At 39.4% G+C, this 13,853-nt stretch overlaps 2 protein-coding genes across 8 annotated transcripts; one reads left to right on the forward strand and one right to left on the reverse strand.

The window, feature by feature from the left end:
- The first annotated feature begins 32 nt into the window (after positions 1 to 32).
- LOC137778945 (coiled-coil domain-containing protein 158-like) lies at positions 33 to 8,938 on the forward strand. Of its 7 annotated transcripts, none has more exons than XM_068566335.1 (24): positions 33 to 186; positions 344 to 482; positions 579 to 636; positions 1,048 to 1,193; positions 1,571 to 1,746; positions 1,857 to 1,966; positions 2,045 to 2,366; positions 2,467 to 2,525; positions 2,879 to 2,989; positions 3,098 to 3,179; positions 3,414 to 3,533; positions 3,711 to 3,797; positions 3,938 to 4,144; positions 4,253 to 4,421; positions 4,921 to 5,073; positions 5,399 to 5,511; positions 5,654 to 5,809; positions 6,353 to 6,445; positions 6,654 to 6,776; positions 7,204 to 7,331; positions 7,660 to 7,713; positions 7,913 to 7,980; positions 8,364 to 8,521; positions 8,871 to 8,938. In XM_068566335.1, exons 2-23 carry the CDS (start codon positions 368 to 370, stop codon positions 8,477 to 8,479), a joined length of 2,766 nt encoding a protein of 921 aa, XP_068422436.1. In that variant the 5' UTR covers positions 33 to 186; positions 344 to 367; the 3' UTR covers positions 8,480 to 8,521; positions 8,871 to 8,938. The 7 variants fall into 7 exon arrangements, with proteins under 7 accessions (XP_068422436.1, XP_068422435.1, XP_068422433.1 ...); XM_068566334.1 differs by having other exon boundaries at positions 44 to 254; positions 8,385 to 8,521; XM_068566332.1 differs by having other exon boundaries at positions 44 to 254; positions 7,207 to 7,331.
- Positions 8,740 to 13,489, reverse strand: zgc:158260 (uncharacterized protein LOC571389 homolog). The gene is made up of 4 exons (XM_068566345.1): positions 13,387 to 13,489; positions 10,334 to 10,688; positions 10,099 to 10,219; positions 8,740 to 9,763 (listed from the first exon to the last, which is right to left on the reverse strand). The coding sequence occupies exons 1-4, from the start codon at positions 13,419 to 13,421 to the stop codon at positions 9,744 to 9,746; spliced, it is 531 nt and encodes a 176-aa protein (XP_068422446.1). The 5' UTR covers positions 13,422 to 13,489; the 3' UTR covers positions 8,740 to 9,743.
- Positions 13,490 to 13,853: the final 364 nt, after the last annotated feature.

Consider the following 13,853-nt stretch of genomic DNA (forward strand, 5'->3'; position numbering starts at 1 on the left):
CCATAATGCACCGCAGGAAACACCCACGTGGGTGTTTGCGTCATCAACTGTCGGGGAAGGGAAAGCGGATGTTGGTTGATTATTTCAAAGGGCCGGGCGCTAAACTTACTTTTGCTGTAATTTAAATATCAGCTTCAGTGAAGAGAGAATCGGACTAACCTTACCGGTCAAACAACGTAAGATATTGTAAGTAATAGCACCAAATTATATTATATTATGAGAGCACGACGTGAGACACGGATGCTGTTTCCATGGTGATTGTTTTTTACCTTTACAATTTACTGGCTGACATGTTGACGTTGTCTTCGAGGAGGCATAACTTCGATTTAACGTGAACCGACAGGTTAGTTACGACCTAGCTGCAGAGATGTCGTCGGAGTCTTCGTCCGATTCTCAGGTTTCCAGCAAAAATGTGTCTCACGTTTTGCAATTTAATACATCTCCATCGACCCGGATACAACTACCACAAGGAGCAACAACGGGTAGGTTAAAGTTATTAACTAACGTTAGATACGGTTCGCCATCTTGCTCAACATATTTAAACCGCTGTTATTTAATTCTTCAACTTTTCTTTCCAGAGACCCACGACGCCTCTCGCCGGCTGAGATGTAACAGCCTGACACTGGATGAATTGAGGTAAAAACCCCAAACTCTTTATGCAAAACCAAAATGCCTTACAGCCATTTGCTCATTTGATATAGCTCAACTACCAACTCAAACTCAACAGCAGCCATTGCTTTAGCTCAAGAGTTGTTTTGATTTGATGAAAACAGTGTATCTACAAAGACAATCAAAGGGACAACATACTTCTTTTTTTTGAAAACATGACACATAAAATGAACAATAGGATCAAAATACAAATTGGTCGACACTAACCAAATGATGGCAGACTGACCTATAATAATCCGTTTTGTTTTTGTCGACCCAATATTTGAACTAAAATTTAGTTTCACCATCCGGAAATAGACAGCACTTTGGATATGACATGACTATAAATTATGCTCTCCATCCCTCCTATTTTCTTTCCTTTTAATTTTTTTTTTACAGTGAGGACCTTGACAGGCGCACCAAGGAAACCCAGAGGCTCCAGGAAGAGGTGGAAAATGAAACCAAACTAACCTTGGAGAGGTTTGGCTGCACATTCGGCATCCAAAGCTCACCTGGACAAATCAGCTTTGACCACTGTAACTATAGTGAGTACAAGCAGCGTTACACAGCATTGTGTTTGAGTTGAAGCCGTCAAGGAGATTAAAAAATAACGTATTAAGTAGGGATTATATATTTTTTACAACACCTACATTACGTGATGATACAATGACTGAAAACCACCCCAAGTTGCGATACTACCCACGTTATGATACAATGACCAAAGCCAAAGGTTATTCTAAATCACCTGACTAGAAATACAGATGGCTAGGGAAAAACACTGTAAAGCAAAGTATTAAAAAACACAACTGAACATAGCAAAAGTTTAACCCATATTAGTGCTGCAAAAAAGCATGTTTCACAAAGCCTTATCTTTGACAACATACACTGCATGTATTTTAAACTCCCTTTGCTCTTTTGGCAGATGTTTCATCTTGGAATTCCACTATTTGTTCACCCCAGCAGCAGCCACAGGCTCAGCCCCTAGTCAATGATGTGGAGGGTTTGAACCAAGGGGATATTGGCTCTCCTGGAAAGGAGGCATCGGTAAATGCAATAGATGCCTGTATTCTACAGCTTTCTGACTTGCAGCTCAACAAGGTTCATATTTTTTTTCCAGACATTAAATCTTGTTAGTTTGATGCTGTCTGAATTACTAACTTTGTAATGCTTTCTCTATGTAATGTATTATTTCACTCTCTCAAATACAGACATATGATCAACCTGAACAAGAGACATTCAGTTTTAACAAAGCCATCATGGACCTGCAAGCTGAGTGGGACAGAGTCCAGAATGAGAAGGCCGATCTGTCCAACCTCAGGTGAAGACACTGATAAAATGTTACTTCTGTAAATACGTGTTTTGAATCTCTTTGACCCACAGATCTTTGTATTTGTAGATTGAAGGATTCCAGGACACACGTTGGTCAGATGGAACAGATGCTGTTCATCTTGGAGGAGCTCCGAGACGTCAAAAGGACCAAGGACCTGAAGCTGCAGGAGCTGGAGGACGAGGCGTTGGCATTTCACATGAAAGTAGATACATTGGAGCAAAATTTAATAACAGAGATTTACTCACTGTTGTCTCACGAGGCTCAATCTAAAGACAGTGCCATCACCAGTCCTAACGTCAGCACTACTTCAAGACAGCTGTCACCGGCTGCTAGTTCAACTGAGGATTTTAACAATGAGTCAAAGAAGCTAGAGGAGAGACTTTTTCCAGTAAGTACTAGAAGTCGGTTACGGATGATATTTAGTGTACTGTCGACACAGGCACACACTTTTCCTCTTATTATGTCTGATATACTTTTCTTTTTCATAGCACTCAATAGAACAACTGGGGGGTGAGGAAAGCAGTGGAGTAAATGGGCAAAATGAAAGGTAAGAGCTGCAGCGATAAATCCAATAATCAGCAGAAAATAAATTGTTTTTATTAGATTAATAATTTCTGTCACTTAGATTGTTGAATTTGAGGATTGACTCCTTTTCACTGTCATATATGATAGAAATACAAACATTGTTGGTTTAAGTTTTAATCTAGTAGAGAAAATATTTATTGACAATAGTGTCTGTTGACGGTCTATTAGAATACCTGCTCCATAGCAAATTACAGTGTTTTTTGTATTACTTCATCACTTTCAATTATTTAATGCTAAAAGACACTCTCTGCTGTTGTATATCCTAAGTATATTTTGTTTATTATAGCAGTGTTTACTCATATTGATCAATTGTAGACTGGAAAACCTGATTGGTGGTCTTGGCCAGGAGATGGCGCTGTTGACTGACAAACTGAGCTCATCGAAACACGACAGCTTCAGCCTAAGTGTGAAGTTGGAGATGCTAAAGTAAGTATAATGTTTTATCACAGAGTGTTTTTAGTCTAAGGCCACTTTACTAAATGAATATGTGTATGTATATATATATATATATACACATGCACACTTTTTTCCCAGAAAAACTGCAGAGAGGCAGACATTACTGCATCGGTGTAAAGTCAGTCAACTGGAGTCAACTCTCTGCAGCCATACAGATAAGGTAAGAAAGTTTGTACAACGTTACTATGAATCATATAATGTAAGCAATGAGCTACTGAGGTTGCTTAGTGTCAATATTATTACCAGCCATTCATTAGACGTATAGACAAATAAGACCACCGGAGCTTGAAGATTAGACAGACACAGTGGGGAAAAGCAAAACTAATGGAATGGATGCCTCCTCTATCAGAATGAGAAAACTAAAAAAAATTGGATTTGATTTGTGACATTGTAGGCTTGTTGTCTGGCGCAGGAGCTCATTCAGACTCAGTCCCAGCTGCTGGACTCCAAAAGAGAACGAATACAATCTCTACAAGAGGCAGAGGAGCTTCGATCCCAGCTTGACCAATTCAAGGTGCTGTAGCTAAGCCATGAATGTCAAAACCAGCTTTTGGTCTCCTCATAAATATGCCTGTTCGCATTAAAGCATTGCTGCTTTAATGGTGGCCATTTAATTCCATTGGTTATAGATATAGCTTATTGTCATTAGGCATTTTATATCTCCGAACCTTGATGTGAAAATTGCCTACAGGCCCTGCTGGAGCAGAGGGCCCAAGAGGCTGAGACATCCCAGGAACTCCTAGAGGAGAAAAAGAAGGAACTCCATGAAGCCCAGCATGTAATGTTCTAGTCAAGATCACGCATTATTATTTTCAATTTTTGCTTTATAATGCAACCTTATCTTATATGTATACAAACCATGATCCGGGGTCTATGTTTCCATTTTGATAGCTCGTTGTACTTAACTGATTTTTCCAGAATCTTGCTGGGTTGGAAGAGGCCCAAAGCCGATGCCAGATCCTTCTTGCAGAAGGAGAGGCACTGAGGCTTAAGCTTGATGAACGAGAGCAGACAATGGAGAGCAATTTACAGATGCACAACAGCACCATCAACGACCTTCACCAGGAGAACAGCCTTCTCAGCAACCAGCTAAACCAGCACAAGCTGGAGATTCAGCAGCTCAGGGTCAGTAGCATGGTAATTTAATTTATTCTTCTTCTTGACTTCAATACCCAACAAACACCATCATTAACCTCCCGCTCTTTGTCTCTCTTCTTCGCTCTTGCTGATTAGGCTGAATTGGAGCGGCAGAAGTCGGACCTGACTGCTTTAGAGCAGGATAGGCTGCAGCTACAGGCCTCTGTGGCTAAACAAAGTCTACGCATGCAGGAGGAAACTTCGGAGAACCAGCAGCTCACCATCCAGCTGGACACCCAGTCCTCACAGTTACTCACCCTCACAAGTGAGTTGATCTCTTCTGATGTGTTTCACCACACTTAAGACCAATACCCATCACATAAACAAAACTTTGGTTGTGAAAACAAACTAAACTGCATTTCCTCTACTATAATAATGAATGACTGAATGACATGACCAAACAAGTTATATTAATTAAAACCATTGTATTGCTGATTTATTTAGTGAATAAACAATCAAAACTCTCTGATTCACATAAAGTATGAGTCTTTAACAGATTAATTACCGTACAATACAGTATTCCATGTGGATCATATTGCATGTGTTACCTCTGGACAGCAGAATAGTGTACCCAGGGCTTTTCATTCACCAGGAATGTTTCTAGAAAGAGATCAGCTCTCTTCTTCTTGTCCTGCTGTGTTAGGAAAACAAAGAACCTTGTTTTGTATATTTTTACTGTCAACCAAGCCCTTGCATTGCTGTATGTGTTAAGTGTGTTTCACTCTGTGGATCTGATGCATGTGTTTGTGTGGGCACGATTTCAGAGGAGCTGGAGGAGCTGCAGCAGCTCCACAGCTGCAAGATTGAGGAGCACAAGGGTGCGGTGCTGAAGCTTCAGAGTCAGCTAAGGAACACCCATGACGAGCTGGACCAGTTCAGATGCACCCTGAGGACCCTGAAAGGAGTTGACGGAAACGGTTAGATTCATGCCATAGTTTAAACTGAGACTTAATTAAACATTTTAATGGACAAAGAAACATCCTTTAATTTACAGTATATCCGATTTCGGATCAAGTGGGCAGATAACGGAGATTTACTCTAGAACGTAATTAAGTCTAGGAATGCAGACGACTCCTATAGTATAAATGAATAGATCCTCTGCTGTATTCCAGTCTGAGAGATATAATCTGATATGTGGAAAGCCTGATATGTCCCTGATATGTGCAAAGCCTGTCCAAGATTATATGACCTCTGTGCCCTTGTTCTCACTCTTTGTCGCTTTGCCTTGTGGGATTATGTCAGGCCTCCAAGTAGCCATCGACATGCAGAAGGAGATCACTGCCAGGAGAGAGCAGGTCGACGCCCTACAGTGCAAAATTCAACATTTAGAGGAGATTAAGGACAAGTTGTACCAGGTAAAAACATGTAATGTACCAGTGCTTCTGTAAATAAATCTCATACCTGGAGAGATAACCCTCTCCCGATATCAACACATTTATGTTTTTTTTTAATTTTTAAAAAAATCCATTACACTCCTTTATTTTTTATCCTATCCAGGAAAAGCACTACCAGAGCCTGGAGAACCAGCGTCAGCTGCAGGATCTTACCTTCATCACAGAGGAGAAGAGACAACTTGGCAATGAGCTGGAGGCCCTTCGCTCCAATAAACAGTTGAGGGAGCGGATCGGCCAGCTGGAGGCAATCCTTCACAAGGTGATGCTAATGTGCACTTTTTTCTCTCTTCATTAAATTATCACCAAATGTTGTCTGGTGTTAAGAAAAGCCTGAATAAGATTGTGACTGAAATACATATGAATTATCCAAAAATATCTTGATATTTTTTAACAAATAAGTTTTGGTGACAATAGTGTGTAGATCATAAACTGCAAAATCTTTGGTTTGTGTTTGGTCAGCGAGTTTGAGTTGCATTTCAGTCCTCATTTACTTTCACTACGTCATAAATATGTAACAGATACAGATGCAAACAGTTAGCAAAGTGTTTGAAATGGACAGATGATCAGCAATTGTCTTAAAATCAAAATATTTACAAGGTCATAATAACAATTTTTTTTTACTTCTTGAGAATTACTATCATTTCATATTGTATGATTTTCTATCCGCCAAACAGTTATTATCTGAAATAACAAAAATAATTATGTTTTTAGATGAATAAAGAACCTAATCATCTTTCCTGTTCTGTCTCTGTTTGTGTCCGTCTCTGTGTTATTGCTTCAACTTCTCTGTATCTTCCCAAAGATGTCAGAGAGCTTGGCAGACCGTCAAGATTTCATCCAGCTGAAGGAGCAGGACATTTTCCGTCTGAAACTCCAACATGCCCTGGACTTGAAGGTAGAGCTGATTACAGACAAAGAGTCTTTTTGTAAAAAGGCAGAGGGCTTATCCACTTATACTCAGTCTGCCTATGTACTGTGTATGTAAAAATGTACCCTTATTTAGCATAAATGCGTTATGCTAAGCTTCTCTTCATCATACATGTTTAATAGTAAGGTCTTTATCTACAAATCTTGAGTAACAACCAATTTTGTCCTTTCTATAGGAGGTCCAAGGTCAAAATGTGCACACAGCTCTGAATGTACCTCCACCTGAGCTGGACTCCGGGTCCCCATCTGCACTCAATGTCCCACCCTCCTCCCAGCACGTCTCCAACACCCAGATCACGGTACAGTCAGGAACTCCTTATATTCCGCCTATATCCTAGGGTTCCAGCCCATCAGGTGCATGTGTAAAGTGTTGTTTATTTGGCCGCACTGACACAAGCTCAGCACATCTGCTCTGCCTTTAAATCAAAAACATACACAGCATTACGTTCCTGTGGCAGAGGGAGTAGCCAAACTGTGAATCATTTAATCTACGCAGTAAAACACTGATTGGTTTGTGTGGTCTTAAAATGGTTGTAGCACTAAGACATTTTAGCTTTTACTGACTTCAGAAGATCTTGTTGCTAATTGTCACAGAAATGTGAGTGATTGTCTTGTATTCCCTGGTTTCTCTGTTCAAACTCAAACTAATCGGTTCATCTCTACATAATAATAACATCACCTAAGCAGTGTGCAGTGACATCTTTCTCTCTCCTTTCTCTTTTCCAGCAGGAGTGCCGTGCCGTGGAGCTCAGGTCTCTCGCCAAAGAGCTGCGAGGAATGATTTCGGAGAACCACGGACCACACACGGATAACAGGAGGAGGTCTGCACCCGAGAGAGTGCACAGAACCACATTGTACGTCTGGCTTCATTCCCACACACTGCGAGGATTAGCTTCGATCTTAGGCTAGGTTAGGTCACATATTATAATCATGTGATGCTACTAAGTATGCAGGAAGTCATTTGGAGCGGAGGAGGATGAGGAGAAAGGGGATCCATTCATGAGTGGCCTCAAATACCACACAGTGTTTCACGACTTCTACTGTACAAAGTCTTAAAAAGAAACACGCTACTGACTTTGTTGAGTTTGAAAAAAAAAATCCTTTTATCCTAAGACATCTGTCGTGGAATCCTTGAAGTTAAATATCTCCCTCTATATTTTAATATTCCCTGTGTACCCACAGAGGTACTGACAAAGCAGAAGCTGATTCCAGATTAAGAAGAAAAACCTGCGGCAGGTAGGGAACCTAACCGACTCCGTGGCGTCTTGTTTTTGTTTGAATGTTTTGCGCATGGCTTGTCTCGAGGCTAAGAGACGCTCACACCATCTTCCTTGTGACCTTTTACCCCTCATGCAACATGCACGGCGTCGCAAAGTGCCACAGGCTGTGTAAATGTGATGTAATGCGTGTCTGTTTGTGCATACTCTGTGTACAGCGAGCCACATTTCCTGAAAGCAGCCGAGCTCAACGAAAAAAGGACCAGCAATAAATCCTCCTGTGAGAGTGAGTTTTGTCTTTTTGTCATTCACAAAATACGTTAAATAAAAAATATGTGCTTTTTTCTCTTTCATGAATGCAGTTTGCATCTGCCGTACAGTCAAATGAGTTAAACAAATTTAAACTCATATTTAATGAGTTGACCTATTGTTAGTCATTTTTTAAGCAAATATGGCGACTATTCTCATAAGGATTTCGTGCTTATTTCTGTTTAATGTCATTTGGACATCTTTCTGAAATTTGAATCCAGAAAATAATCAACAGAGTAATCAATAAATGAAGTACTCATTAGTTAAAGCTTTACACTCAATAGACAGACAATATCAAACAAATTGTGGATTTTAGTCCACAACAATATTCAATTCTCTAACATATACATTTGAACTTAGGTTGTGTTATCTCACGTCCAGCGACTGCAGTAAGGTTCACTTCCTCCCCACGGCTGCTCATACTGGGCCGCAAGTCACCCGTCTACTCCCTTCTGACCTCTGACCCAAACAGCTGACAGTGACGCGACACTAACTCCTGAGGCCAGCCTTTCGTATCAGTAAGTTGCCAGTATTGTGTATCAAAAACACACAGACTGACTCATGGGGCGCGTTTCCTCAAGATATCATTTATGTTTCAAACCAAGAGACAATTCCTCGTTCTAGTGATTTCATCAGCGTCAGCTCAGTAAGAGACGTCACACCGCACACGTTCGGTGTGTCAGGATGTAATGAGGCAACAAAATCTATTTCAGCAATTCTACAGTTCCGTGTTTAATTGTTCTTTAGCAGCTCACAGGCTTCACAGACTTCACCAAATTGTGTAATGTATTCGTTACATCATAATCTATGTAATCCTATTCCTCAGAATGAATCAAATAATCTATAACCCATTTTTTTGTCTTTCAGAAATTTCCTTTTCATAAGTTTTGAAGGCTTCCCAGAGGAAATTATCAATAAATGAAACCCCTACTCAAGTGTAGCTTTGTAATTCATTGTTTAAATATAGTTTATTTTCTTCATGAGTTTGAGTTGTTGATAACACCAGTAATCATGCTGGATGAAACATCCATGTCATATATTTCAATATTTGGTGGTACACTCACAGAACAGTAAAATAAGCTTGATCCAAACATGGAACAAGACCACAGCATCTATATTGTCTGTTCCAGTTAAGTTCAGACACCCATTAAAAAAGCTCACAGAGCTTGATTGTCCTTAATGTTTCGTTTTTATACCGGAAGAGGCACATTTAAGACACTTCTCCTTTTGCTTCTTTTAAACAGGTTTTAAATATACAAATGCTGTAAAACGCGTGCAGGTATTTTTAAAAATCCCTCTTTAAAACATGTAGTCTTGTCTTTGGCAGACGTCGTACATTGTGGATTACATAACTCCTCATAGCTACGGTTTCATACATCTGTTTCAGCTCCTGGTTCAGTCAACAAACCAACGGTTTCACATTGTCCTCATCTCGTCATGTGACTGGATCCAGCAGAAGCTCCCTGGACATGTGTGGGTTTTTACTGTATGTGTTCTTGTATTTTCATAATCTGAAGCCTTCAAAAATGATTTGCTACTCTTTGTGGGTCTAGTTTTTCTGTGCTTTAACTCTTTCTGTAATTTAATTACCTTAGTTTAATTACCTGAGAGACTTTGGAAAGTGTCCTGTCTGTGACTGTGACAGGATTGAATTCTTGACTCGAGAAATTATTTGTGTCTTCAACCTAAATGGGGAAAGGTGGCGATGAAGTGTCTTGAAGGCCCAGCATTGCAGATTTGCTAACATTGGTCTCTTTGTCCTGTGAGAGTTAAAAGAAAGTCCATCATGTCATCATTTTCACACTGTATTGGTTCTTGCGTTAGGTATGACAATCAGTTCCTTTAGTGTCTGAAACCGACCAGGAAGGCAAACCGTCTGCTGAAAGGTTTCGCGGCTACTTTCATGTCCTTTTTGATACCATCTCGTTTCATTTGTACAATATAAGGGTTTCTGGTCATCATGGCTGCTTTACAATGATTGCAAAGTAACGTGACGACATTCATGTGTCGTCATTTAAATTGTATTAATACTACCCATCAAATTGCCAGTTTACTTGTATTTTATCAGCAGGTGTTCTGTTCTCGTTTTTCTTACTTGGCTCTGTGTCGTTTTCTTCAGTTTCCTCCTCCGCATGGTCACCTGTAGGCGTAGGAAGAGCACAGGCGCTGTTTACGCTCATGTCTGGGTCCAAAATGGATACCACCTCATCAAATAACTGTAGAGAAATAAAGACAACATTTAAATGTGATTTAACGCTGGACAAACTCTCCACATTGAATACTGGCTAAATAGCAGTGTGGTAGTCCAGACTGCTGTCATCTCCACTTACTTCTGGGGTCATGTGATCCTTATAGTGCGGGAACATAGCCAGAGGATGCCGTTTGAGTTCCTTCTCCACAGCGGCCACATGTTCTCTGCGAATTTGCTTTTGGGTCATCTGCTTTGAAAAGCAAGCATGTTCTTTAGAAATACACTTTCTAGGCTTTTGACCGGACTTAGTGGAGTTGTGTTTTGGAGCGTCATGGAAAATGACCGGTGAGACACCTCCCCTGTCTCCAGAAAAGACTGACGAGCAAACGCTGAAGTCATCGAGGCACACTGTTGCATAACGGCAACATGCACCGACCGAGGAGATCTTGTTTGCCGGGGCTTTAAGATACTTGGTCTGCAACCGCTCCTTGTACCTGAGGATTAAAAAAGAAAATAAGAACTTTTCTAATGTTATAAAGCAGTTTCAGACACTTAAGTATCTGTTGAGATAATATGGATACAAAATAAGTTTAAGAGAATGATAAACAAGAGTACTTTGTAAGTAAACGTCAGTAATTACTACGTATGATGGAGAAGTATGGCCTTGCCACAGGGATATTATGCCAGACAAAAATGGCAGACCGTGTAATAAGGTCACTGTAAATGCTGCTGAGCACCACAGTTCTAGTTTCCCGAGGAATAATGGCTTTACATCAGTCACACACTGTTAAGACGAGTGTGTATGTTTGACATAATGACTGAAACTGAAAAATGTAGATTTGATTTAAAGACAAAATATAATATATCTGACTGCAAATAACATATTTCTTTGCTACCTGGAGAAAACCGTCTTTTGTTTTCTTTCATTGAAGTGGTATTATAAGCAGACCTTTTCTGTTCTGGAGCAATTTTCCATGTTTGAGTAAAAGTGCTTTTCTATTTCAACCACATGCACGTCGCTCTCCGAGTTCTCTTTTTATATCCTCCTTGAAGTCCCGCCAATTGGACACTCAGCCCGTACTTGACTGAGGATCAGTCAATGTGTCATATCTCTGATAAAATATGAGAAGAAGATGAGACCATTTATATTCTCTGTCGAGGGCCTGATAATAATACTGTAAAGCGGCGGCTCTTCAAGTTGTTTCATAACTGGGTTCATTCTGTTAGGACCCCACAGAGAGAACATGTTGCATGTTGATATATCTCTGTACTCACACAGGCAAGTATACTGTAGTTATTGGTCTTATTATATTTTACAGCGTCACAGTGCAGTTTAAACTAAAAGAGTCCTCTGCTCTTCCTGTTTACCTGTTTCCACTGGCTCGTAGTTTCCCTTCACAAAGGTGCTATTAGTTGCACGTCTATTGTATTAGCTGCAAACCATATCCAACTTTTGTTAAATCAGGTTTTTTTTTTAATTTTAATGGAGATTTTACAGAATTTCTGAGACGCTTGTGTTTAGAAGAATTGCTTCCATTTGTTAAAAGAGTGGCTGATAGCAAAACAAATGTCTTTACCCATGAAGTAAAATGGCAATATAAAACTAAGATTAACATGCTACTACTCAAATTTTGTGGCGTATTAGGCCATCGCTAGTTATGTTACACACAGTTCTGATTATTCTTGATGAGACTTTATTCTGGCTCACAGCTCTGATCAGCATTACATATTTCTTTTGTCCTGTTAGTACTTTTGACAAGTTTAAAATAGAAATGTATTTTTGTAATCTCTTTGACTCCGCCTTCACTTGGCAGCAGGCTGATAATGACTGTTATGTCTTTCAGAAACCACCTCAGAAGTATTTAACCTTAAATAATTGAACATACACATACTGTATTGTCTAGATGAAGCAGCTCAGTGACTATTTTAAATAGCCGTCTGTATGTGTACGCATTACTACAGTAACATGTTTGTCTTTCTGCCTCCTCTGAATTCTAAGTATTTTTAACCTTCCCTCATCGGCGTCTATTTGTTCGTCCAAACAACAATAGCTATGAATGTTTTGCATGAAGATAAATTGCATTTAAATAAACACAATATTAAATCCTCAAGTAGAAGACACAGAGATACTTCTTTATCCTGGTGTGCCATGAAGTACATCTACTACTGCATTTAAGTGAGAAACCATGAATCTGACAGCTGTCGTTGGTGATTCAAAATTGACAAACAATCATTATTAGTTTTCTGTTAATGTGATGCAACGTCAGAGATGAAACTGACAAAAAAGTACCCAGAGTACAAATAATTAGCTACAGCTACGTTCACGCTGCATGCCTGAGTGCTCAATTCTGACTTATTGCTCAGATCTGCTGTTCATATAATTGTTTTAATTGGCCAGTATCAGATTCCAGTGTGAACCGGTCACGGTCCTCAAATGACCCGCATGCGCAGCAAAAGACAATGATTAAGACATCCTGGGGAAGTAACCACGGAGGTCACGGAAGTTGGTGTTTACAGTTTCATTCATAAATTGATGTGCAGTGGAAGTCAGTGAATTTGTGAACAGATGATGTTTACATGGCTTTTTGTGCCGTATTGGCTGCTCCGTCTTTACAGAGGTGTGTGTGGGGGTTGAATTGCAAAACCCAAAAGCCCAAAGCCCAAATCATAATTAAAAAGATTAGATTCAATGTGATTTGTCCTGTTCACACTGTTGTTAAAAAAATCTAATTTTGGCCACTTTTGACTGCAGTGGGACCAAAGGCGATATAATACATTATGATATTACTACCGTAATCCTAATCCGAAACATTTTGAAATATATAGAATTGGACTTTACATCAGTTGAAGTACCATGGTTAAAATACTCTGTTACAAACTATGGGCCTCGTGGTTTAGTGAAATTACCCACTGCGCGTTTCAGAACCATGTATTATATGATATATCCTATCGATAAATCTATCCAATACATGTTAGTAAAAGAACAATAGTTGCTACCTAAATCTGACGGAGTGACGTCATCGTTCGAAATTGAAAGTAGAAAGTAGCAGACAACGGAAACGCGTCTAGTAAAGTACAAGTCACGCGACCACCACTGCTATGTTTTCAACAAGTCACCAAAGAAACAACAGCTCACGAGGTATTTAATATTTACTCAACATGGAGACGCAGCCGACTGTTAGTGTCACTCACCAAGGGAAAATGGGCCTCGCGTTTTTTGTCTCCATTCCTTGTTATTAATATCATTTATTTTAATAATACGGTTGTTGAAAAAAAAAAAAAACTCCAGTCAACTTCGATGACGTCACGTTTGCAGCGTTTTGTCTACCAAAATCTAGCTCGCGACTCGCTAGTAGTTAGTTTGTTGCTGTGTGACTATGGCAACCTGGCACCTGCAGAGTTTCCTGCTGGAGTCATGAGTGAAAGAAGAACGATGAATAATCATTTACTTAATACACTAAATGAAATAAACATGTCTCTTCTACAGTCGACCAGTATACGACTGTAGGAGTGACATATACATACATACATACATACACACACACACATATATATATATATATATATATATATATATATATATATATATATATATATATATATATATATATATATATATATATATATATATACACATATATATATATATACACATATGT

This window comes from Clinocottus analis, unplaced genomic scaffold, assembly GCF_023055335.1.
Source record: "Clinocottus analis isolate CAN_PGR_092001 unplaced genomic scaffold, fCliAna1.0.p SCAF_7, whole genome shotgun sequence".
In the NCBI taxonomy this organism is placed as follows: domain Eukaryota; kingdom Metazoa; phylum Chordata; class Actinopteri; order Perciformes; family Cottidae; genus Clinocottus; species Clinocottus analis.